The following is a 26,800-nucleotide window of genomic DNA, read 5'->3' as shown; positions in this document are numbered from 1 at the left end:
TCAATAAAATGAAGGAGCGAGTGCTGTATGGGGATTCGCTATTAAGAGGCGTAATAATCGAGAGTTTAACGAAGTTCTACCAGCCGGGTGCGAACATAAAGGACGTCAGCGAATCTATTCGACTGCAAAAACAGAGGGTGAAAGAGATGATAATCGTGGCAGGAACGAATGATTTGAAAGAGGACAAAATGGAAATGATAGAGGATGTGAGGGAGTTGTTTGAGGTAGCAAAAGAGAAGAGTGAGAGAGTTAGGATGGTGAGTATATTACCGCGGTATGACAGTGAAGTGTTTAGGAGGGCCATAATTGGCAATGACTTTATGCGTGGGTTATGCATGGAGAGTGGTGTGGAATTTGTGGATGTGTGGAATGAGTTCGATGGGCGAAAGGACTTATATAAGATGGATGGGTTGCATTTGAATGGAGTTCGTGTACGGAGACTTGAAAGAGTGTTGATGAATGATGTGGAAGTGGATGTACAGACTCAGGGAAACTAGATTTATTAAGAGGGGGGGAGTAGATATGCAGACTTTAGGGGGGCAGTTAAGTGTATGAATGAGTATATTATGCCCGAGCGAGTACGACGGACAAAAAATCAGAATGGGGTAGTTAGTGTAAGGCATCAAAGTAGGGATGGGACAAATGGGCTTCTGCGATTCATGTACACTAATGCCAGGAGTATTAGGAACAAGAAGGAAGAGTTTTTGGCCATGGTTGGCACTTCCAGGCCACAGGTTGTCAGTATTAGTGAAACATGGCTGACAGAAGATGATAAAGCTAGTGGGATTGAATGCGATTGGTATAGCGTGTTCAGGAGTGACAGGGTGAATAAAAAAGGGGGAGGAGTGTTATTGATGATAGCTGATGATCTTCAGCCAAGGAGTATAGAAGTTGAACTGCATGATGGGGAAAAAAGCACATTTGAGGCTGTTTGGTGTGAGATAGAATCCAGCAGAACAAAATATACAATTGGGTGCTGCTATAGACCGGGTCATGGAGTGGATGGTGGGGATAGTATGCATAAGCAAATAGAAGAAATGAGTGGAAAAAGGGTAATTATTATGGGTGATTTCAATTATGGTAACATTGACTGGAAAGAGGAGGGGGCACATGGGAGGAAGGAATTGGATTTTATGTGGTTATTAAGGGACAACTATCTACGGCAACATGTATTGGAAAATATCAGGGGGGCAGAGAGTGCTGGACCTAGTAATTGCAACCGAGAATATGGCTGTAACGAACATGACCATGTTGCCACCAATTGGTGAGAGTGACCATAAGGTCGTGATTTGGGAGGTGGCTAAAGGAGTCGAATTTACAATTAAGACAGGGTACATGTGGAATTACCGGGCTGGTAAGTATGACAAGCTTAGGTGTGTGCTTGGCTCAATGCCATGGCATGTAAAACTGCAAGGGCTGGATGTTGATAGTGCATGGGAGGTGGTTAAGAACTGTTTGCAGGAGGCAATGGTTGACTGTATACCAAGAGTCCGAATAATAAATCAAGTAAGGGTTAAATGGATGAATAACACTATTAAGCTTGAGCTGCAAAAAAAGAAACAATTGTGGAGTGAATTTAAGGAGAAGGGTGACCATCAGACGCAGGAAAAGCATAAAGCTCAGGCCAGGATGGTAACAAGGGTGGTAAGAAAAGCAAAAGCAGATTACGAAAGGAAATTGGCCACGCAGGCTAAAGAGAACCCCAAACAGTTTTTTCAATATGTTGCAAGTAAAAGGAAAAATGCTCATGGTAGAATGATCTTAAAAAATGCTGAGGGTAGGGAGGTAACTGAATCAGTCGATATTGTGGAATTACTGAGCGAGCACTTTGCAAGAGTATATGATCCAGGTGGCGACTTTGCAGGAATGAAAGAACCAACAGCTTATACTGGAATTGTGATGAATGAAGTAGAGGTAACTAATCTATTACAGAACCTCAATGTCAATACATCTGTGGGATTGGATGGTATACCAGCTCGTGTCGTAAGTGAAGCAGCCAAAGAATTGTCAGTGCCCTTGACCATTTTATTTAATTTGAGCCTCAGGACTGGGTCAGTCCCAAGGGGGTGAAAAGAGGGGAAAATAGTTCCACTGCACAAAGGTGGTTCCAAGGCTGCTGTTGAAAATTACCGGCCAATCAGCATAACAGGAATCATTATCAAGGTCTTAGAGAAAATAGTCAAGAGGAAAATACAAGATTGGATAGAAGAAAATGGGATACTGTATCGGGGACAGCATGGTTTTGTGAAGGGTAGGTCATGCCTCAGTAACTTGCTCACGTATTATAACACAGTGACAGCTGAACTGGATAAGGGTAATGGGTTTACAGTGATTCTACTGGACCTTGCCAAGGCCTTTGACAGGATACCACATGGAATTCTAATCATGAAATTGCAGCATATGGGAATGGACATAGGGTTGGTGAGATGGATAGGAGGGTGGTTGACAGAGAGATATCAGAGAGTGGTTTTACTCAGGAGTAGAGTCCACAAGACGGCCTGTGACTAGTGGTGTGCCACAAGGATCTGTTCTTGGACTGCTGTTTAATTTGTTCATAAATGATATAGGAAAGGATCTGAGAGGAACAGTTCATTTGTTTGCGGATGATGCGAAGCTGGGTAGGGCAATAGTGAATGCAGATGACCTCAAAATTTTGCAGGATGATTTGGATAGATTGGAGGTCTGGGCTAAGGAGAATGGATGTCAGTTTAATGTGGCAAAATGTAAGGTTATGCATTTTGGGGTGAAAAAAAAAATTGGCGGCAGTTTACTGCATTGGTGGAACCATGCTCCAGGAAATTGATGAGGCACGAGATTTAGGAGTGTTGGTGGATAAGGAATTGAAATTTAGGGGACACATTGCAAAAGTGGCCAAATCAGCTCATCAAATCACTTGGTTGCTGAAGAATATGTTGACAAGCAGAGACAAGCAGGTTATTGTTCCTCTGTATCGAGCCTTGATAAGACCCCATCTAGACTACTGTGCTCAGATTTGGTCACCTAGGAGGTGGAGAGGATCCAGAGGCAAGTGACCAAGATGATAGCAGGTCTGTGGAATGAACCATATGAGAACAGGTTGAGGATTTGTGGGTTGCAAAAACTGGTTGATAGGCGGAGGAGGGGAGATATGATTGAGACATTCAAATTACTGAAGGGTTTCTATAAAATTAATTCAGAAGATATCTTTGAGAACAGGGCTGATTGTGGGAGGACTAGGGGACATCCATGGAAACTGGGCAAAAGTGTGGTTAGTAAAGGTGTTAGAGCTGGGTTCTTTACTTTTAGAGTAGTGAATGAGTGGAATGCGCTCTCAGAGTCTGTGGTGGATGCTGTGACAGTGAATGAGTTTAAGGCGAGGTATGATAGATACTGTATGAATGTCAAATAGTTGTGATGAATATGATTTGGGGCCTCCCTCGATGAGTCTAATGACTCCCTGGAGTTGCCCGTAATAATAGTAATAATTCTTTCATACTAAACTTACAACATTTAAGTTATTCATGTCAAAAGAATAACTTTTTCATTTTACCACTTTACATCCTGACAGCCTCACTAATCATTAATTTTTGCATCAGGAAAACAAGACTTGTTCATACTCTTATTAAGCATTCCTCTTGTCAAAGCATTCACCATAAAAAACTTCTGCTTATTCTTCTGTTCTCTTGCCATTTCTAACCTCACACCTTCCACTTGCCAGACATTTCTATAATTGAGCTCATCTTATTAATTTGAATGACTCCATATTTTATATATATATATATTTTTTTTTTTAATGTTGGGCCCATATATAAGAGGTTGGCTGATCAACCTATAGTACGTTGGTATACTTATACAGAGTCCGTCAAAAAAAAAAAATGTATACACACTTCAACAAAAGAAAAACCTGTATAAAAATTGTAATACTAAATTTATGCAGACATCAAGGGTGGAACACAAGTTACCTTTGACTTCTACAATTACACATGATGCTCAAAGTGGTTACCATTAGCATCCAGACATTTGTTATTAAGGCGAACTACTGCTTGGGCAATCTTGGGATGTAAACTTTCCATTTAGTTGTTTAAGAATGCACCGTATGCTTGCACTGCTAACTCCTGTCTCACGTGCACATTGCCTGGTAGACTTCTGTGGGTGAGCTCGTAAACTGTTTGAACACCATAGCTGAGGAAGCAGGACCTGTTGCTGTGCGAGGCCTCCTGGATCTTCCCTTCTGCACATCACACACGCCCATGGGTGTCAAACTTATTACAAATATGTGCATTTGTCAGGTGTGTTGGCAGTTGTGTTGCCAACTCACCACTCCATTGTCGGTTGAACTTCAACAACATTCTCAAATTTGAAATAGCACTTTAAAATGGTCTTACAGTTCTCGAACGACAATCGTGCCTCAGCCATTTTGTTTGCCTGTGCTATTGTCACTTGTTGATGCTAGTATTCATGTGAGTAATGACATCTTTTGAGAGAACATCATATTAGACATTACTACCGTAACTTGATCCAACTTCGAAAAAAGTCCATAGATGATATCTGTTAAAGCGTGTATACATTTTTTGGTGGACTCTGTGTACGTTAGTATCATATATAAGTGCACCATGTGATATCATTTGTAACATCTTCATTCTTCTGATCTTCCACCACTGCACTTTCATCAACAATCATGATGACACACCTTCCATTTTGTTATCACAGAATTTACTTACCACACACAGCTGGACTTGAAAATAGTTGAGAAATCATGGGAATATAACAAAGATCTGTATTTAAGTTTTGTAGATCTGGAAAAGGCTAATATTCCCTGACAAGTATCCCCTGACAAGGCACCAAGAGAAAAGCTATTCAAAACAATACAGTTGTATGGTGTCAATGGGGCATTATATCAAACAATACTTAGTCTTGAGTTGTAAGTCAGCAGTTAGAATTGAAAGAAATACAGGAAGATGGTTTAATATTAAATCTGGTGTCAGACACGGATGTACATTATCCCCTCTGTTATTCATTATCTATATGGATCACATTATGAAGGAAAGTGATATTAAACCTGATATCAAAATTGGAAATGTTAATCTCAGCTCTATACTTTACAGATGATGTTATACTTCTAAATAAATATGCTACAAATCTGCAAGATTCCCTGACTAAATTGAATAACTGTTGTAATAGATATGGTATGAAGGTCAGCAATAACAAGACAAAGACAATGAAAGTAGACAGAAACACTGAAAAATATCAACTGCACTGTGAATGTAGAGTCTATAGAAGAAGTAAAACATTTCAGCTTCTTAGACATGATTTTTAATGAAGATGCTAAATTAAACATGGAAATAGACAACAGAATCCAGAAAGCTGGTATGGTAGGAAGTGAACTGAATAAATTTACATAGAATAAGAAAAAAATTAGTCAAAACTTTAAATTAGCTGTATACAAGATAGTCTTCAAACCAATTTTAACTTTTGGATCTGAGAGCTGGGTTAGAAGTAAAACACCAAATACCGCAATTAGGGGGATGAACAGATGGTATCAATGTCAATATCATATTAAAAACAAGGATAATTAGAAAAGAACTTGACATTGTTAGCATCCAGGAATGTGTTAGCAGAGCTAATCTCAAGTGGTATGGTCACGAGTGTTCTTTGCTAGATTGGCAGGAAAAAGACCCAGAGAAAGACCAAGATATAGGTGGATTGATACAGTAAAAAGTGCCTTAGAAGACAGAAATATAAGATCTGATAATGTTGGAGTCTTGGCAGGTAACAGATTGATTTGGAGGAAAATTGTAAATAGGAATTAATAATGATGATGTAAATTTTTCATGTAGTACTATCATATCCTGTAAACCCCTTGAGGGCACATGTCAGGAATTTGATGATGACACAACTGGACTCAAAATAATTCAAACATATGTTGGAAATATTTGAGAGTATTTTGTACTGATTAAGCATTTTGGACATGCTTCACTTATGCCTGAAGCAGAATCAGTTGTTAATGAGTGCTAACTGCACTAAGAGGTATCAACCTGATGTATGCAACATGAAGCACAGTGCCACAATTACATTTGATAAAGAGAAGTGTATGAGCAGGATGTTCTAGAGCTGTTGCATAATCTACACAAAAATTTAGCAACAGGGACAATGTTCAGCCAAACTGGTTAGGCCCTTGACCTCATTGTAAACCTGATGTGTCTAACTAACAAACCTATCTGTATCTCTGGAGTGGTGGTGGTGATTTTAGAAAAGTTGGTAAGAACTCGCATACAAAAATGAGTTAACAGACAAGCTATATTTTACAAGAAACGACACGAGTTTACTAAATAGAGGTATCTAAGCAATTTGCTATTTATGATAATGTTACAGGTGAGTGAGTTAGATAAAAGGGAATGGATCCTATGATACTGTTTGACTTTTCTGAAGTATGTGATAGAATATCACATGAAATGCTGTTGCATAAATTAGAAGATATAGAATCAGAATATAAACTATTGACATGGATAAGAAGGTAGCTGATAAATAGGTATCAGAAGGTGGTATGCTGAGTGGACAAAAGTTATTCAACTAGATTTAAGGTCATCAGTGATCAGTCCTTGAACCACGGTTGTTCAATCTATACATTAATAATTGTTGAGAAGGACCTGAAAGGAGATGTCCAATTTTTTGCTGATGATGCAAAGATACAGGGATGCTATGACTTCAGTAAGCTGGGACTAAGGGCAAATGGTTATAGTTATTAATTCAAACGTTAGTGAGTGTAAAGCTGTGAACTTCAGTGTGATGAGATTTCCAATACAATATTATATTTGTGAGATTATGCTTGGGAAAAAAAAATCGATGAGACTAGAGACTTGGAGTTGTGGAGTTATTGGGGTGGACAGGAAGTTCAAAGGTCATACAGAAAACTGTAAATACAAATTACAGAATAACTGTGAGACTGGAAAAAAATTTGTAATTTTGCCTCTTCACAGCCTTTATATAACCATACCTGGACTACTGTGCACAGATGTGGTCTCCTGGCTTCCAAGGGGATGAAGAAGGCATGGAGGGGAGGGGGGAGAACAAAAGAGTTACAAAGATAATATTGGGATTATGGAATGTGGATTATGAGAGGACATATTGAGAATAAGTAGACTGCAGACACAAGTAAGCAGGAGGAGGGAGGGATATGAGAAACTGGTTGATGAAATTTTCTGTTATGTGGAGGGTGGGGGAGAGGACGTGTGTGTGTGGGGGGGGGGGGGTGGCATCCATAGAATGAGTTTATGCATGGTTAATAAACGGACAAGAGCTAGATTTTCTCACTGTAAATGCAAAAGCTTGCCTGAGGAAGTGATGAGCACATCTAGTGTGAATGAGCATAAAGTGAAATCTTTGGCTCCTTTTTATCATTAAAATAAGAATATATGCACTTGTTTATTCTTGCAGATAAGCTTATACACTGGTTAGACATACTTCTAATTTTTTAGGAAATGACAATTTAAATTCAATTACTAATTATAAAAACTTTAACAACTACCTATATTTTGGCGATGTTACAATGCCATCTTCAGGGATCACAAAACAAAGATATGTGCATGCAGGCACTCACACTAAGCAAATGAGGCTGAAGAAAGGCAACTGAATTCAGTCCTAGTCCTAAAAAGTGTCCCCCTAGCAGGTTAAATTGGGTTGTCTTGGCTGTTGGGCTGACAATCTTATAATGTGTGCTTCCCAGATTTGGGGCAGTCTCATGCAACCAAATTTGTTGAGGTTTGGGAAGTTTTTCAGAGTTGAGAGTGATTCAAGGAATAGTCTTTTGTACTTATATCTGCTGCAGTGTAATTAAGTGGTCTTCTTCCAGTGTATTCTGTAGTGGGTGTCCAATGCATGGTCAGCAAGTCCTGAGTGGCAATATACCAGTTGCAAGGGACCTGGTATACTAAAGATAAACAAAAATTGTTTATTTCTCTGCTCAGTTTTAACCACCTGCCATGCACATATATTATTATTATTATTACGTAGCACCTGGAGGGAGCCCAAATATTCATTGAGGAAGGACACCTGCTCTATATCTCTCTGTCTCCACCACTCAATACACCAATGCCATCTACCCCCTGCCACCACCACTAGTATTTCCACAGACAATCACAAACATCCATGCTCACGGCAGGATTTGAATCCGCATCCTTTTGGTTGGAGAGTGGATACGCTAACTTGGTCAATAAGGCCAGCGATATCATTCTAGAAAATCTTAAGTATAAAGATAATATACATTATCTTTACTTTTGCCTCTGTATAAGGCCTTCATAAGACCACACCTGGATTATTGTGTGCAGATTTGGTCTCCCGGGTTCCAAGAGGATAAAGAAGAATGAGGACAGATTGCGAATATGTGAATTACAGACTCTGGTTAACAGGAGAAAGAGGGGTGACATGATAGAGGTCTATGAACTTTTCAATTGGTGTTATAGGATATCATCTGATGAAATTTTTCATTGTATGGAAGGTAGGGAGAGAACACTGGGGCATCCATGAAAGTTAAGTTCATTCACAGTCAAGAAAGGAGTAAGAGCTAGGATTTTCTCTCACAGATCAGTGTGAAATACTAGTGTGAATGAATTTAGCCTCCCTGAAAGTCTCAAATAATAATAATCTGTATGATACCATCCACAGATGATATATTGATATGCTATCGATTGTGGAATTTTTTTGCATATGGGGTTGATATAAAAGAAAAATAAATAAAATTCAAGTGTGAACTAGCAGGCATGTTGATATGAATCATTTTGAAAATAAACAGTGCACAGGCATACAGTAGTTATAAGCATTCACTAACAGTAACTGAACTGTTAATGAATTGCACCTTTAAACACTTATCATAACCTTGATACAGTGGAAGTGCTTTCAGTTCATAGTAAACTCCATTATTCGAAAACATCAACTAATCAATAAATACTAGACAAAAAATTATATTCTGGTTCTTGTTTTATTTCTTGTCTAATATACTTTCTAATCCAGCAGAGGGGAAAAAAAAAAAACTGCATGATCACTACAACTTGCATAGCTGACACACTGAAATAGATCTCTTTGACAGCATGCATTTTGTAAGTGCACACATAACATGACAATATAAAATGAAGAAATACATAATTTTAAGAAAATCACGAGACAGAAAACCAAATTTCTGAACTTACAGCACATTAGGGCCAGCGTACATGAGTAGAGAAAGAAAATTAGCCAAGTAATGAAGTAGCAAAGATTTTAATTTAAGTGTTATTTTAATTTAAGCACACAGTCTTAAATTAAAATAACACTTAAAATTTGGTCAATTTTAAGCGTTACATTTAGATTTAAAAAAAAAACTTACATTTCACAACAAAAAATACTGGATAAAGAATAAAAAGGCATTATTTATTACAATAAAATGGGAAAAGAAGAAAATAACCAGCATATTTCACTAATTAATATCTGATAATTTCTTCAGGGTTACAAGTTAACAAAGAAGATAGTCATTGTGACCATCCTCTTTGTATTTTATGTTATAAACCAATAAACCTCAAAACACTTATGAGCCATCAGGTAGTGAAACTGTTATTTTCTTAGTCCTCCACTTCCCTAAACCAACTGTTATGAATACATATAAAATAAATCATACTTCCTCCAACTTGTACTGCAGAGAGCATTGAAAGTGTACGTTCTTGGCGTCCAATCATTTCATCTAATTTGCGATGTAAATTCTTCATTATTTCAAACATTTGACTCTGGCCATGGAATATCTGTTGCAATTCCCGCTGCTGGTGAGTTTCGTACTACAATTAGCAAAAATAACTTTATAAGTATAACTTTATCAAAACACTGAACACAATTTTATTTGCATGAAAAATTTTGCCTCTCTCTTAGCTGCTTATGGATCTTTACCTTCAACAAATATTGCAGTGAGTTCACAATGCAACATTTGTACATTCAATTATAATTTTTTTATATTTTTAACACAATCTCAACTCATGCAACGTTCTTAGCCAACGGCTACAATCCCTACAAAATAGATAAAATACTACATAGGCCCATTACTCTGCCCTTCCCCTAATACACAAGAACACAACATAACCATTTCTATTCCCTATACCAGACGTACATTGGAAAAGATAGCCAAAGTATTGTTGAAATATGGCCTTCGCACCACTTTCAAACTTCATGTCAAGCTGGCAACTCTGATCCGCTCGCCTAAGGATAAACTTCACCCTTTAGCACACCCAGGAGTGTATGAAGTTCCTTGTGACTGTGACCTGGCCTATTATGGGCAAACAGGAAGATCAGTGAACATCTGCCTGGAAGAACATGAAAGATACATTTGCTACTATTACTATGGCAAGTCGGGACTGGCAGACCAGTTTTGGACACTCCTTCACACAGGATTAGATGGAGGAAAACGAATGTGCTATTTAGGAGTCGTTATAGATCTGAAAGATTATTTTTTGAGTCAGCAATGGCTTTGAAGAATTCTCCCAACCTTAACAAATATGGTTGCATTAATTTGCCAAAAATTTGGGAGATTGTTATCCTAAGAAAAACTCCTGCATAGTTATTTTTTTTAATTTTAATTTTTATTTTTTCCTGTTAGAGGGCACCAAAAATAGGACTTTAGATCTTTGGTAATTATATTGTTTCACTCACTCACTGTCGCGTGTACAAGTGTGTTGTGCTCTGATGATGCTGAGTTGAAAATCAGCGAAATATAAGCGTTAATAAAACATCTCTTTGATAAAATTGTGTGGTTATCCATGAAAAGTAAGTCATGAATAACCATCAACACCTAAGCTTATCTGTTAGATCAACTCATGAAAGATTGAAAAGTTATATTATGCTAGTACTGTGAAGCAGGATGAATCATGTTTGATCTCTACCCAAGAGATCAAACATGATTCTTTAATGCCATCTGAAGTTTCAAATAACCAAATTTTCTATCCTTTACTATAATGAGCAAGCTAACAAAGACTCCACTACAGTGGGATAACAGGATTTGAATCCAAAACTTATTAGGAACAAACAAGCTGACTCATTGCCATAATTTTGTACTGTGCACACACCCCTACCTTGGGTCCTTAGAAATCTAAACTTAGCATCCTCATTGTGAGGTAGTGGTCAAAAAGAAGTATGAGGAGCTGGAACAAGTTTTTCTATGCTTGGTTGGAAATGAAAACATAATTGACAAGAGATTGTTTTAATCCTTTACCCAAACATGATATAAGTTTGTTCACAACTCAACTACACATACATAGATGCAGTCAACTTCAATAAATTGCCATAGTATCCCATAATGCACAGAACACTTTTTTTTTGCAATGGTTCAGCTCTGATAATTCTATAGGTCTGGCTTCCCCTGATGATACCTCAAATGTCAAAACTAGGGCAGTGACTTTTCATAATGCATAGCAATATACACTTCTTCCAAAAGGATATGTTATCCATTATGAGGTACTGAGGTAATGTGATATGGAGTAGACAACCTTTATATACAAGTAGCCTAGTCTATGAAAATATTTTATGTACCAACTTTTTGTTTGCTTGTTCTTTGGTAATGAATTAAAGCAAGAATATGTCTTGCCAAATAGTTTCCTTTATAACCAAGTAAAAAACTTGCTACAATTATTTTTCATCCAGAGTATTTTATTACAATGTTTCTCTGGATTTTTCCACTCTGTGGAAAAATCCAGAGAAAACAGTGACTGGTTCAAACAGAAAAGCATGATAACAGTTTTAAAAGGACAGAAAATCAAAACATCACAGTGGATTTCAAGAATATGAAGAGGTAATCCTGGAAATGAAGATATGACATTAAAAACTCAATGTAAATGTGTCCCTTAGAGAAAATGAAAAATAAGAAAGCTAAGTTTTAAATAGCTAAACAAAAGTCTTGGGATCACAAATGTGGTAGCAAAATTTGAAATTCTAATTATTGTGAAGGGATCAATATGGGAAGAACAGAGAAGACAGGAATCCTTGAACGTCACAAAATGTTTTTGGGGCTTAAAAATGGAGGAAAGAGTCCTGTACAAATATCAGAGATAATAGAAACAACAAAAATTGAAGATAAGAATATTTTGGATGACCAGAGTGATTACTTTGAGATATTATATGAAGTAAGAAGTGGCATAGCAGGGGTAGAATGCATCAATTAAGAATGAACTCGTGAGTCAGTAGTGGCAAAGAAAAGGTTGGCAGAATTTTGAAATGTGGAAAGGGTGATAGATGATATTCAGACATCTCCAAATATGAAGGTATAGAAGTAGAAGCTTTACAGTGGCTACACTGTATAATTCTAATGGCTTGGTGAGGTGATATCCCTTATGATCGGAGTAGACCTCAAAAATAACTCATCTAAAAGAACAGAAAAAAAACTGAATGCAAGATTAACAAAGGAATTTACCTACAGAATGTTCTTTGGGTAAGAATTACATAAGCATACTTGAAGCTATAAGATTAAGGAAGAGAAACTTGTGGAAAGTACAAGCTGGGTTCATATCAAATAAGGGTGGCCATGGCTATATTTTGATTTCAAGATAAATATCAAGAAATGATAAGATCTGTTTTTAAGTTCTATATATCTGGTCAAGGTATATGATAAGGTATTAGCAGAAACATTATTTAAAATTCTACAATTATATGGTTTGACATAATATACTTATTTTAAGTCAGAGTTAGAACAGAAGAATGCATGGAAGACATAAAATGAGGTTTAAAGCAAAGGTGAATGCTATCCTCATTGTTATTCATCATCTGTATGGATCATATTATAAATGAAAGCAGCATTAAACCTAATATACTCAAAACTGAAGAAATTAAACTTGGCTCTAAGATATAATTTTAATAGAACATGTGCACTAGACATTTAATTAACTTTTATGGCTTACACATGTAAAAAAAATGATATAGAATTTTATTCAAAAACTTCAACATATTTCATCCAATGTTATTATGTGGACATAGTTAGGGAAATAGATCATTAACTACATTCAAAAAATTAATCACAATAACGAGTCATAAATCATGTGTATATTAGATTATGTATTGGTCTCAGCTGAAATGTATGATATTACACTATTAGAGTTCGAAGGAACAATTGTAATAAGTTGCATAGATTAAAACCTTATGAACAAATTAACAGTGATCACTTTTCAAAACTTGGATATTGGCATACAGTCTGATCAGTTCAGGTTTGGATGATTTTTTTAGCATTTGATATGTTTCGAAGAAGAGATGATTGAATTTGAACTTGCTGGAGTGAAGAAGTTTTGTCTGGTTGCAAAGAACTCTGTGCCTAGTGTCAATAGCATGAGAAGCAAGGCCAGACCTGTCATATTCCAAAAATGTGATATAGTCTTGATGTTCTTCAATTCTAACTAAGGCAGAGTGGCCAGTCTGTCCAAAATAGCAAAGATGACATATGCATGATATTTGATAGACATCTGGTAAAGAAAGAGGTGGTAACATATCCTTTTGCAGATGGTACGAAGGAAGTCAGTTTCTGAGCTGGTTTGAAGGAAGCACATAGACTGAATTTATGAAGAATCCTTGTTATTTGTTCTGAGGTTCCTTTAGGTAGGGTATTGAAATTCTTTTTACATAGGATTGTAGTCTGGTAGAAGGATGATAATTATCAATAATTTTTGAATGGATATTGTTTATTCATTACATATCAGATTGCTTTTAATTTTATTCAACTCATTTAACAAAAGAAAATCAGATAATCAGAATCTGATTATCTTTTGTTAGGTTATTCGGCTTGGAAATTGACTTCCTATCATTTACAAAGAATACATTACCACCTCATATCATCTTTGCTATTTTGGAGAGATTGGCCATTCAACCTTGATCAGAATTGAAGAACATCAAGTATCACATTTTTGGAATCCAATAATGTCTTGCCTTGTTTCTCATGCTATGAATACTAGGCAAGAGTTCTTTGGAACCAGACAAAACTTCTTCATTCCAACAAGTTAAATTTGATTACCTTTTTCTTGAAACATGTGAAACATTACAAAGTTGTCCTAACCTTAGCAGATCAGACTGCATGCCAATATCCAAGTTTTGGGAAGCTATCATTATTAATTGTTCATCATTTTCTTTTTTTTTTAATTACTTTTTACCTATGCACCTTTCTATAATCTGAACTGTGTGTAATATCATATACTTCTTCAGCTGTGATCAAGAGAGGAACAAACCTAGGCATGATTTATGACTCATTATTGTGATTCATGTTTTGTATGTAGTTAACAGTATCTCCCTGACAATGTCCATTAACACTGGGTGAAATATTGGAGTTTTTGAATAAAGTTCTATATAATTTTTGTTACATGTGTAAGTCATGAAAGTTATTTAAAAATTAGCTGTAAGATATTGTGCTCCAAAATAAATGCAAAATTAAATTCTTCAGGACTGAATTTAATTACTGCACTGACAGATTTCGTATGACAATTAAAAAACTACGTGGACTGTTCAATAAGTAATAAGATTAATTTTATGGTGGCGAAACCACTCATCACAATATTAATTTCTGTTGAATAAAGAAATGTTGCTGTCTGTATTAACAAAAGAGGTTGATAGATGGCGTACACGGGCTGATGTGCCAGAGTGTCACGTGACTAAACGCAAGCTTGTTTCGGAGTGCCTACGAGGCACGACCAGTTTTCGAAATGGAAGCATCCTTGGAACAGCGTTATGCGATTAAATTTTGTGTGCGTTTGCAAAAATTGGCATCGGACACTTTTAACATGATACGTGAAGCATTCCATGATGAAGCAATGTCGAGGACAAGTGTTTTTCGCTGGCATAAAACTTTTAAGGAAGGAAGGCAAAATGTGGAAGATCTTGAACGTGAGGGAAGACCTTCAACGTCCATCACAGAGACAATGATCAACACAGCAGCGATTATCATCAAGCATGTCAAAAGGAAGCGTCCATTGCTGAAGAATGGCTTCTTATTGCACCACGATAATGCAAGGCCACATATTGCTAGTTGTGTAGTGGACATTTTGCAGAAGAACAACACAGATATCCTACCACACCCTCCATACAGTCCTGATCTTGCACCATGCGATTTCTGGCTGTTCCCTCAGCTCAAGAAACCACTAAGAGGCTGCCATTTCGAAAGCAACAAAGCATGTGTAAAAGCTGCGGAGGTGGTTTTGTAAGACCTCTCAAAAAACGGACTCTCACATGTGTTTAAGAAGTAGACGCAACGTTGGGACAAATGCATTGAGTCTCACGGTAGTTACTTCGAAAAAGACCATGTAAATGATGACGATTAAAGGTAATCTGTTTTCTGTATAAATATAGTCTTATTACTTATTGAACAGCCTACGTATGAAATAGAAAACACCATCTGCATTTCTCCATGGAGAATTTATAGAATAAGTAAAATATTTTGGTTTGCCCAGTGTTTTGGCTTCTCTTCTTTTGCCATATAAGTCTATCAAGTTCTCCAGCATGAGCTTTCCTCATCTACTATGTACAATGTTTAATAAAGCTGGCAAATTAAATGGGTAAAAGGATGGAATAAGAAAAGCTCATATGCTGGAGAGCTTGATAGATTTATATGATAGAAGAAGAGAAGCCAAAATACTGGGAAAACAAACTTAACTTATGGATCTGAAAGTCAGTTTGGATATAAAGCAGTTAATAACTTGAAGACTATTGGAAGTTTTTTCCCACTTGGTTAGACTATAAATTATATATTTAGTTTAATCCTTTATCCAAATGTTAACAAACAAAGTTTGCGCCTGAGTATCTTCAGGAGTGGGGCAACTCGTGGCAAAGGTGAACTAAGTTCTCATCACTTTCCTTAGTATTCCATAATGCAAAGCACATCTCCTTGCGGACATGTATAACGCTATGCATTATGGGAAGGGTTACATTACCCAGACCCAGAGGCGATACCGAGGATGAAGCAATGCAGAACTCATATTTTCATATGCCAGTTGCCAAAAGGTGTCACACATTATTATTAAATTACTCTGGATTAGAGAAATATGTTGTAAGTTTTTTTCGCTTGGTTAGATTAAAAATTATATATTTAGTTTAATCCTTTATCAAGTGTAAGCAAACAAAGTTTGCGTCTAAAGTATCTTCAGGACTGGGGCAACTCGTGGCAAAGATGGACTGAGTTCTGAATTTATAGTCTAACCAAGTGGGAAAAAACTTCCAACATCTTTCTCTAATCCAGAGTAATTTAATAATAAAGTGCGAGACCTTTAAGGTCTGGGTAGTGACTCTTCCTATAATGCATAGTATTATACATGTCCGCAAGGAGATGTACTTTGCATTATGGGATACCAAGGAAAGTGATGAGAACTTATACCACCTTTACGAGTTGCCCCAGTCCTGAAGATACTTCAGGCGCAAACTTTGTTTGCTTACACTTGGATAAAGATTAAACTAAATATATAATTTATAACTTAAAGACTAGTCTACAGATATAAGAAGTCAGATGATATCAATGGCAGAATCATATTAAAAATGAAGATAAGGGGACTGACATTATTCACAATCAAGCATGCATGCTGAATGGGAGAGGATAAAGACCCAAAGGAAGACGAATATCTAAGTATACTGAAGCAGTCAAATACTGCCATAGAAGAGAAATGTAAAATCTAAAAATACTGGAAACCTGAAAAATAATAGGTCAGATAGAGGACAACTGATGTGATGAGAGGAAGCTAGCAAACTTAATTATGTAGTGTTATCAGAGTATCCTGTACACCTTTTGAGAATATACAATATACACATTAGGAAATGATAATGACAATATTGAGATTGAATTCCTTATAAAAATTGTGCCTAATCAGCTAAGATGTATTATCTGTTATACGGATTCACTACAGAGAGCAGTTAACTAACCTATTTATCTACTGTTATAATTTATTATATTTGACAAGAAATTATACTTTTGTTTTAATCCTTATCCCATGTGCAAGCAAACAAAGTTTGTGTGTGAAGCATCTTCATGACTACTACTATATATAGAAGCTCTTATTATGAGAAATGCTATCAACCACATAGGTTTAGACCTTACTTGACATTCTCATTGGTAGGATCGAGAAAGATACCAAGAGTAAATCACGGCAGGAATCATATTTTTTGTCAAGCAGAAGGTGTACATCACCATATTATTAAATACTCAAGATGAGAGATAGTTGTAGAAAGTTTTACAGATGAATTACAAAGTATATTATACTTGAAAGAAATAATATTATTGTTATACCCAAGTGTAAGCAAACAAAACATTTGTGAGGTATCTTAATGACTTCTGAACTAACAAACTTATTTTCCTAGGTCTGATGTTTGGTAGATCATAATAAAGGTCAAAACCAGTCTGGATGGATAGTGGCCTTTCCTATAGTTTTTGCATTATGTGATACTGAGACAACTCATGTAAAGTTAATAGCTTCCATATATATATTTGTTTTAATTATGTTTTAAAGAATTAAAACAAGAGTATAATATCTTGGGAAGTATAATTACTTTGTAACCCAGCAAAAAAAAAAAAAAAACTTTTTCTTATTATTTCTCATTTTTGTTTCAAATGTATTGTTGTTATTCTTCAAAAGGCTTAATTCTATTATTTAAGCTCAAAACTCTTGAGAACTTATAGAAGGTTTATTAAAGATGAAAATATAATCTACAAACAATAGTGCTGTCTCAATTTTGATTACTATAATAAAAAATGAGATAACTTAAAGTCAAGACTAGATAACAGAAAATAAATCCCCACAGGACTTTTTAAGGAATAAGGGCTTCTGACCTTATGTTCAATCCTTGCCTTCTGGTGGTAAACCCTATTACAGGGCATCTACCTGGATAGTGAATGAGGATGGGCTAACAATTTTGGGATTTAACCAAAATTGAATTCTATATTAGCTTAAACCAAAAGACAATGACGGTACAATAAGCTGGGATATTGTCAAGTTAAGGCTTTCCCGCTGATTGTGTCAGTACTAAAATGATCACAGGATGTTATATTCAAGTAATAATGATCAGAGGGTAAAGAACTCTTAATTTCAAAATAAAACACCTGAAACTAAATTCCAAATCAAACTTCCACACAGATTTGTATCTTATGATATTTTAATCATTAAGAGAATGGGTCTTCAGGTACCTTTATAAACAAAAAAAATAAATAAATAATTACAAAAAATAAAACACACACACATGCACGCAAGACATGAAATCAATATAATTAAGAAAGTGTCAACATATTCTTTACATCAAAACTTCAACAACACAAAACACTTTAACCTGCACAGTTTCCCTTCAGCTAACACTTATCCTTTATGAATAAAAACTTTTTAAATTCACACACAAGGGAAAATTAACAGAAAAAATTGCTTCCAGCAACATAAGTTAAATTCTTCCTACATCATAAGTCACAGAATACTGAAAAAACATGTCTTCATTCAAAACACTTTGGTAACTTAACTTTCTCTATGAAGGTCACAGCCAGCTCTACTGAATAAATTATTAAAACTATATCAAATAAACAGTTTTCACTTCTGAATGCTTTCACTTTCTACATGAAAGACTGAGCACACTTCACCAAAGAAATAAGTAAAACCATATCAACAGCTTCAAATCACCTTCAGATTGAGAATCCTAAATAAAATAAGTTATGATTCAGAAATAAACTATACTGGACCCATAACTATGTGAACTGGAAAGCAACCTCCTTTTTAAAAGATTCAATAATCGCTCAGTCTTCCATATTCAACTTTTCTTCTAATTTCTGTTCAATTTTCATAAATTAAAGATGCATAAACTCCACAACTATTCTGCTGTGTTCTTTTTTCTTTCAACAGCTGAACACTCAGTGGTATTCAATAACATTTTCACTTTGTGCATGGTCAGAAATACAATACAGAAACTTCAGTCTGCCATTCTCTGTCATCATTGCTGACATGAGCATTGTGCTTGACAGCAATAAAGTTGCATTCCAATGCAAGCAAGTTAAATTATAATTTCAAAATGAAATAACTCATAACATTTCTTAATTTCACAATTAAAACATTGTGAAATTAAGAAATGTTCACAAAATATTAGTAAAACAAATGTTCTCTGCCAGGTTGGTAGGAAAAATATCCAGAGGAAGACCAATATATAGGTGGATTGATACAGGCCTTAGAAGATAGAAATATAAGATCTGATAATGTTGGAGTCTTGACAGGTAACAGACTGATTCGGAGGAAAATTGTAGATAGGAAGTTAGCAATGAATTAATTTTTCATGTAGTACTATCATATCCTGTACACCCCTTGATATCAAGAATTTGATGATGATGAGAAATGTTCACTTAATTATTCCCATAATGTGAATTACAGCAGTGACTTTCACTTCTCTAAACATGTCTCACAAACAGCACTGACATGTTAAAATTTGAAAAGCTAGTAACAAAATTCCAACTATGCTATCATTAACTAATTTAAATACTGTATATTAGCATTTAAGCAAGACTTCAGTATGCAAAAATAACATCTCTAAACATCTTGTGCAGTTAGCCGAGTGGCTATGCGCTTTGCAACTATATGTCTGGGAAAGGAGTGTCCTAGGTTCAATTCTCGTTGCCGACATGAGGAGCCTAAGGATCTTTCTCAGACATAGCCAAGTTAGCCGGTCTTGGGCATGGACAGCACAGTTTTTCTCCCCAGTTAATCTGGGGTTTTTCCTTCCGCAAGCAGGAAAACTGACCCCGTGAACACACGCAGCTACAGACATGACACACCGGGAGGTATGGGACTAGCCACCTTATCCTCGGGATGGGCACAGCTTAGAAGGGCTAAAGATAGCTCCATAACAAGCCACTAGGCCTAATACCTGAAGGGAAGAAGATCTTGTTTTAGCAATTTACTTACATTTTATGATAAGGTGATGAGTGTGTTAGATGAGAGAATCACATATAGTGATATTCTTGGACTTTGCAAAACCGTTTGATAGATTACCACATGATGAACTGGTGTACAAGCTGCAGAGAATAGAAAGATGGATTGGAGATTGGCTCTCTTAATGATACCAACAAGTTGTGTAATGGAACAGTTTCTCAAAAAAGCAGGGTAACCAGTGGCATGTGTGTTTAGGGGGCCAGTTTGTCTGAGGAAAAATTTCAGATAAACTAGGGAGAAAAACCCTGAATGCACATGGACTACAGTCATCAATATGTCCCAGCCATATGCCAGTCCTGAGCCCGGATAAAATTAGGGGTTGGGGGAGAGCGATGGTGAAACCCTGTAAAAATCTCACCGGGAATACTTTGTGGGCAATGCCTACAAAGTCACCTATGGTCGGAAATGACTGAAAATGGAAAGTCAGTCAGCCAGTCAACCAGTGGCATACCCCCAGGGTTCTGTTCTTGGGGCCCCTCCTGTTTAACTTGTTTATAAATGATATATCATGTGGACTGACTGGGATCTTCATTTTTTGCTGATGATGCAAAGTTGGGGAGAGTTATAAGTAGCATTGATAATGTTAATTCCCTTCAAGAAGAATTGAATAAATGTTTGACTTGGACAAAGGAGTGGTGTTGTAGTTTTAATATTAATAAGTGCAAGGTGTTACATTTTGGAGTGCAGAAATATAAGGCTGTGTACTATATTGACAATGAGGTACTGCAGGAAGTGGATGAGATTTGAGATCTGAGAGTGATGGTTGACAGAGTGAAGTTTAGTGCATATATTGCAAGTGTTGCAAAGACTGCACAGCATAGTGCTGCTATGAAAAGAAGTACTCTAACATGTAGAGATAAGGAAGTGGTTGTGCCACTGTATAAACACTAATCAGACCAAACTTGGACTAATGTGCTCAGATTTGATCGCCTGGTTTTTGATGTGAAGTGGAAACATTGGAGAGGGTCTAGAGAAGAGTGACTAAGACAATATCAGGACTGTAGAATGTTGGCTATGGAGAGAGGTTAAAGAAATGTGGATTGTCAAGTTTGGTTGATAGGAGGAAAAGATGCGATATAATAGAGACGTTTAAGCTAGTGAGGTGATTTTATCAGATTAATCCAGAGGGGATCATAAAAAGAGTATAATGTGAGAAGGAAAGAACCAGAGGCCATCCCTGGAGGTTATGTAAGAGTGCAGTGAAGAGGAGTAGATTTTTTATATGGAGAATTGTCAGTGAATGGAATGCATTACTAGAATACGGTGCTAATGCAGGGAGTGTTAAGGATTTTAAGATTCAGTATGATAGGTATGTTGTCAGTTGAATGAATATGATAAAATCCCATCCACTTTCTAGCTTTGGTTAAAGGGAAGGTCATTCAAGAAATAACTGCACCATAGTGCAGGAGACTTATGACAAGAACTTTAAAATTCAAACTCGGTCTACACTGAAGCATACAACAAATGCAAAATTACAATATCAAATCTAAATCTGACTAAGGACCAACATCAGAAAACTTTCTACCAAATAACAATCATGTTTTCTAGTATCCTGAAAGGCTACCTACCATGTACAACTTCTGCTCACTTGTGCTCTTCTTCCAGATAATACCACTGTTTTAATGCCAAAAGATAACAGATGATGAACTGACATCATTCTTCTTCTCCAATGAAACGAAGACCAAGGTAAATGCTTCTTACCATACCAGAAATGTGCATCATGTGCACATCCTGAAGCCATTTAAAAAAGTCATCAACAGAATCTTTAGTAATCTAGATACAAGAAACATTCTGATCCTGATGGTATGATAGTTGCTCCATTCTAAAAAAAAAAGAAAAATGTCTGCTATTCAACTACTCATCTAACACCCTCACCACAGTCCTCTACAAAATAATGGAGGTCATCAGCAATCAACTTCACTAAATAAAGGTCTACAAGTTAATCAATAATTCCTGCTGTGGATTCCATCATGTCTTGCAACCTGCATCATTCACCACAATTTCCCTGGAAAGGTTTGGAGAAACTTATGTTCCTCTTGACATTTTCAGAATAAAGTCTTGCATTGAGGCTTTCTCAATCAATTACCATCCTCTAGTATACCCTTATACCTTTTCTAACTCTCTAAACAGCTTTCTTGCAAGTTGATGTCATAATAAATAGCTTCCCCTCTCTCTCTCTCTCTGAACTCCATCAATGCAGGAGTTCCCTCAGAGCTTGGCTCTATTGTCTTTCTCCTATTATACATGAATGATATTTATTTGACCAACAATTCTCTTCTAGTTTTGCTTATGAATAGTGCACTCCATTCCTACTTTCATCTGACAAACCATGTAGTGCATAAATATCCCAAGCTTCAAGATCTTTTATAGATGGTGCCTTGAATACTCATCTCCATCCATTCTTCAGTGTAGTGAGGATAACCTAATCATTCTTAATGCTACCAAAACACAGTCTTGACTTCTTTCTTTCTTGAATAAAAGGATTTCAAGTTAGTTTGTCTTTCCTTATTCTATGATAATGCACATATCAACAGACAGGATCCTCTCTCTCTTCAGTGAATGATATTTACCTCCTGCCTTTTGCATAAACACATTGTAACAATTTCCTCAGCATCTGAAAAATTATACATCCTTTTCTACTAAATGCTACTTTTTTGCCTATCTAGATACTAACTTTGTACAATTCCAAAATCCATCTATCTTTAAAATACTATTTGCATATTTGGGGTTTTGCACCCAAAATCTCTAAAAATTATTCTTTCCATAGAAGGGCGATTCGGCTTAATCACACTTTTAGTTACTCACATCACCTGCTATCTTACAGTATGTTTCAGCTCTGTCTTTTCTATAGGTACTTCTGGGGATACCCAACAAGTACACATCCATCATTCCTTCACTTTTCACTGGGTCTACCTGTATCTCTTCTTTTATTGATCTCCCCCCCCCCCCCCCATCATCCAAAACAATCTTCCTAATGAGGTGTTGTCCAATAAATACAACTTCCTGTTTTTCATTCCTTCTCCAATCTTTATGTAAACCTAGCACTAATGTCCTGTATATTCTGTCACCTCTTGTGTGTGGAATTGATATGGAAAATTTATATTAATCCAAAAAATTAATACTGTAACAAAGTGAATAAAGCTCTATTGTTATACAATCATAACTGAGTAACTACTTTTTTTTGCACTTACTGCTTCTTCAGGATTAAATTCCATGTCTTTGCGTTGTGCTTCATCTGGATGTTGTTTACGATACCTTTAACAAAATTTCATAAATTATATGTTTTTGAATGGCTATTACAAATACCAAAGAAAATCGGCTCTGTATTAAAAAAATTACCGTATTTTTCGGACCATAAGATGCACCTTTTTACATAGAAAAATGGACTGAAAATTAGAGTGCATCTTACGGTCCGAAGGTAACATTAAAATACGAATCTTTACACTGTACTGAAGCTATTAGCGAAGTACAATTACTGGTGCAATATGTTAATAAAATTAGTAAGTACGCCACTGAAGGTAGGTACCTAAGTTATCGCGCTGCATGTGGGTGAATCACCGATTTAGAGCATCAAGTCATTAGTGTGTAAACATATGCGCTTTTGTACGGTTCATTTGAATTATTTTTTATAAGTTGTTAAAATTTTTATCTTAAAATTAGAAAAAATGAGTGTAAAACAAAAAATGACTTTCATATAACGTGAGTTATAAATTAAATGTGATAAATTATGCAAAACAATATGGAAACAGAACAGCGAAAGACATTTTGGTCCACCACCAAAAAATGGTTCGTGAGTGGAGAAAACAAGAGGAACAATTAAAACTGCTATGTAAACACAAGAAAACATTCCGTTCGCACCTAGAAAAATGACCAGAATTAGAAGTACAAATGAAAAATTGGGTAACAAATCATCGAAACATGGGAATATCTGTTTCTACGAAAACTATAATTTTTGAAGTGAAACGATGGGCAACTGCTAATGGAATTTTAGATTTTACCGGATCATCGTCTTGGTGCTTTAGATTTATGAAAAGACACGGGTTATGCATGCATACAAAAACCACTCTAGCCTAAAAAATGTCAGCTGACTATGAAGCTAAAATTATAGAATTCCATAGATTTGTCATATCAGCGAAGTCAATCAATAATGATCAAAACAACAGGTCATGAAAAAACTCACTACACTGTAGTTTTAGCTTGCTGCGCGGACGGAACAAAATTACCCCCCATGTTAATCTTCAAGAGAAAAACGTTATCAAGAGATGAAATTCCTCATGTCATTATTATCCACGTACAAGATAAAGGTTGGATGGATGAAACAGGAATGAAATTATGGATACAAAAGATATGGGCAAAACGTCCAGGTGTGTTGTTTAAAAAGCCTGTGATGTTAGTGTGGGATCAATTCAGAGCGCATAAAACAGAATCAACAAAGATGCTTCTAAAAGAAACGAATACAGAATTAGCTGTCATTCCTGGAAGCCTTACAAGTCAATTACAACCCTTGGATGGATCTATTGATAAACCATTCAAAAATTTTATGCGGGAAGAGTGGAACAAATGGATGGCAAAGCCAAATCACGATGTTACAGCAATAGGATGTATGAAATGGCCAACGATTTCAGATATACCTGGGTGAAAAATTCATGGGAAGCTGTGAAAGAAGAGACGATTATAAAGCCATTTAAGAAATGCGGGATAAGTAATGCAATGGATGAAACCGAAGATGACGCAATTATTGAAGCAAGTGACAACAATAGTTCAGACGAAAGTAATACGAATGGTGACATTAACGAGACGAGTGATAGTACCGAGAGTGAAGATGAACTGAATCTTGCTTATACAAATGATTGTAACAATAAATAAAAATTAAGTAAGAATTTGTAAATATCTTTATATAATAAAACATTTTTTTCTAAAAATCATCTCATAAATTTGAGGTACGTCTTATCGTCCGAAAAATACGGTAAATAATTTCAAAAATCACAACTAATAATTATGAAATGTCTTCTACAAAACACTTATGATTACAGTTATTGTTTCTTAAGAAAAATATAAAAAGTATGAAAATATCCAATCTTTGCTTCATTTTATATGCAGAATATCTTCACTTCTAAGTGAAATCATAGGAAATTGGAACTGTTAATCTATAAAGAAGATGACTTCCAAATCATTGACTATTGAGTCAGAATAAATTTATCAGCTTCAAAAAAAAAGCTGGTTTGTGTTTAGATTATGCCAGAGTGAACAAAATGCTAAGGTCTGCAAATTGCGCTATTCTCTGTTACATTTAAACATGACATAAAAAAAAAAAAACGACATGCTTTTTAGAAGGAAAACCTTGTGATAGCCACGTAACTAACCCACTCTTTTTCACACTGAACAACAGTTTCTGCTCATCCACATGCTTTTTAAGGTCAAACCAATAGACTTGTGTTTAAAAATGATTTTCTAACTATGCTTCAAAGATTCATTTGCTTTAGAACTTAGTGGTGTAGATGGTCTAATTCAGTACCATTAATGAACTGCATCTTTATGCACTTAAGTTGAACTGATAATTTCTTAGATACTTTAAGTGAGAATTTGTATTCAAACATGAGTACCTAGAATAACAAAACTTTCTTCTTCTTTTCAGCCATTTTCTATCCACTGCTGGACGAAAGCCTCCTCCAGTTCTTTCCACCTTTCTCTGTTCTTGGCAATGGTTGATCAATTTTCTCCAACAAAATTTCACAATTCATCACTCCACCTTCTTTTAGGACGTCCTCAGCCTTGTTTCCATTCTTTTGGAATCCAGTTCATTAGTATGGTGGTCCATCGCTCATCTTCTCTTCTGGATAGATGTCTGGCCCATTTCCATTTTAGTTGCTTATGGTGAAGAATGTCAGTGATATAAGTCTCACTTCTTACCCAGGTTTTTCGCTTGTTATCTTTTAAGGTGATGCCTGCCATCAACCTCTCCATTTTTCGTTGGGTTGTTGCTAGTTTACTTGCCAGTGCTTTTGTTAGAGACCAAGTTTCACAACCATATGTGATCACTGGAAGTATACACTGGTTAAATGTCTTCCCTTTTAAACAGAGTGGGACATCATTGTTTTGAAAAATGCTTTTCAATTTTCTGAATGCACTCCAGGCAAGTTGAACTCTCTATTTATTTCCTTTTGGAGTCCACAGTTTAGATCAACGAGATGACCTAAGAGTATGTATATGAAGAGACACTTTCCAAGAAAGTGTTTTCTATTCTTATGTTTTTTTTTTGGTGTTACAAAATGATTAAACTCCCTACCAGCCATGTGGATGAAATAGTGAGACCAAATTGCACTTCTTATCCTTATTATTCAATAGGTGTAACAAAATCGCATCCAGATTTAGCTGGACGTCTATAGACATCATGGACAGTTGGAGTGTTTAGCACCCCAACCGGCCATGTTAGTTTTTTTAGTTTTTTTCTCTGTTTATTTTTAGACTGACTTTTCTGCTTTCATGATATAGGTCTTCTATCATTATATTAAGGTCTTCTGGAGTGTTTGCAAAAATTATGATATCATCTACATATCTTAGGTGTGTTAAGTTTCTGTTATTAATTTTTAATTTTATTAATTTTTATACCAAGGTTTGTCCAGTTTATATTTTGGTGGTAGAGAGTCTTCTTGTCAGACACATTTTTCAATTGATATTTTATTGCTACTCGAGTGAAGTTGGATTGTTGCTGTTGCAATATGGTATATTTCCTGGAGAAGGTCCATATATTCTCCAGGAACTCCCTGATTCTGGAGTGCTTTGATTATTGCATTAGTTTTGATGGAATCAAATTCTTTTTCATAATCAATAAAAGCTAAACAGAGAGGTAATTGGTTTTCTTCCGCTTTTTCTATTATTTTTTTACTGCATGAATATGATCGATT

The 26,800-nt window shown here is 35.8% G+C and overlaps 1 protein-coding gene across 1 annotated transcript in view; it reads right to left on the bottom strand.

Moving 5' to 3' along the window:
- The window catches only part of ergic53 (lectin, mannose binding protein ergic53), a 229,324-nt gene that overhangs the window by 36,110 nt on the left and 166,414 nt on the right, over window positions 1–26,800 (bottom strand). The window contains exons 10-11 of the mRNA XM_090404652.1: window positions 23,087–23,150; window positions 9,623–9,776 (exon numbers count right to left, since the gene is read on the bottom strand). Of these exons, the coding sequence (XP_090260778.1) occupies window positions 9,623–9,776; window positions 23,087–23,150 (218 nt within the window). The remainder of the gene's footprint in view (window positions 1–9,622; window positions 9,777–23,086; window positions 23,151–26,800) is intronic.

Source organism: Typopeltis vanoorti, chromosome 15 (assembly GCF_054136105.1).
Source record: "Typopeltis vanoorti isolate ZY-2024b chromosome 15, IOZ_Tvanoo_1.0, whole genome shotgun sequence".
NCBI classification, from domain to species: Eukaryota; Metazoa; Arthropoda; class Arachnida; order Uropygi; family Thelyphonidae; genus Typopeltis; species Typopeltis vanoorti.
Note: the sequence above shows the minus strand (reverse complement) of the source record. Positions and strands in the feature narration are given on the sequence as shown.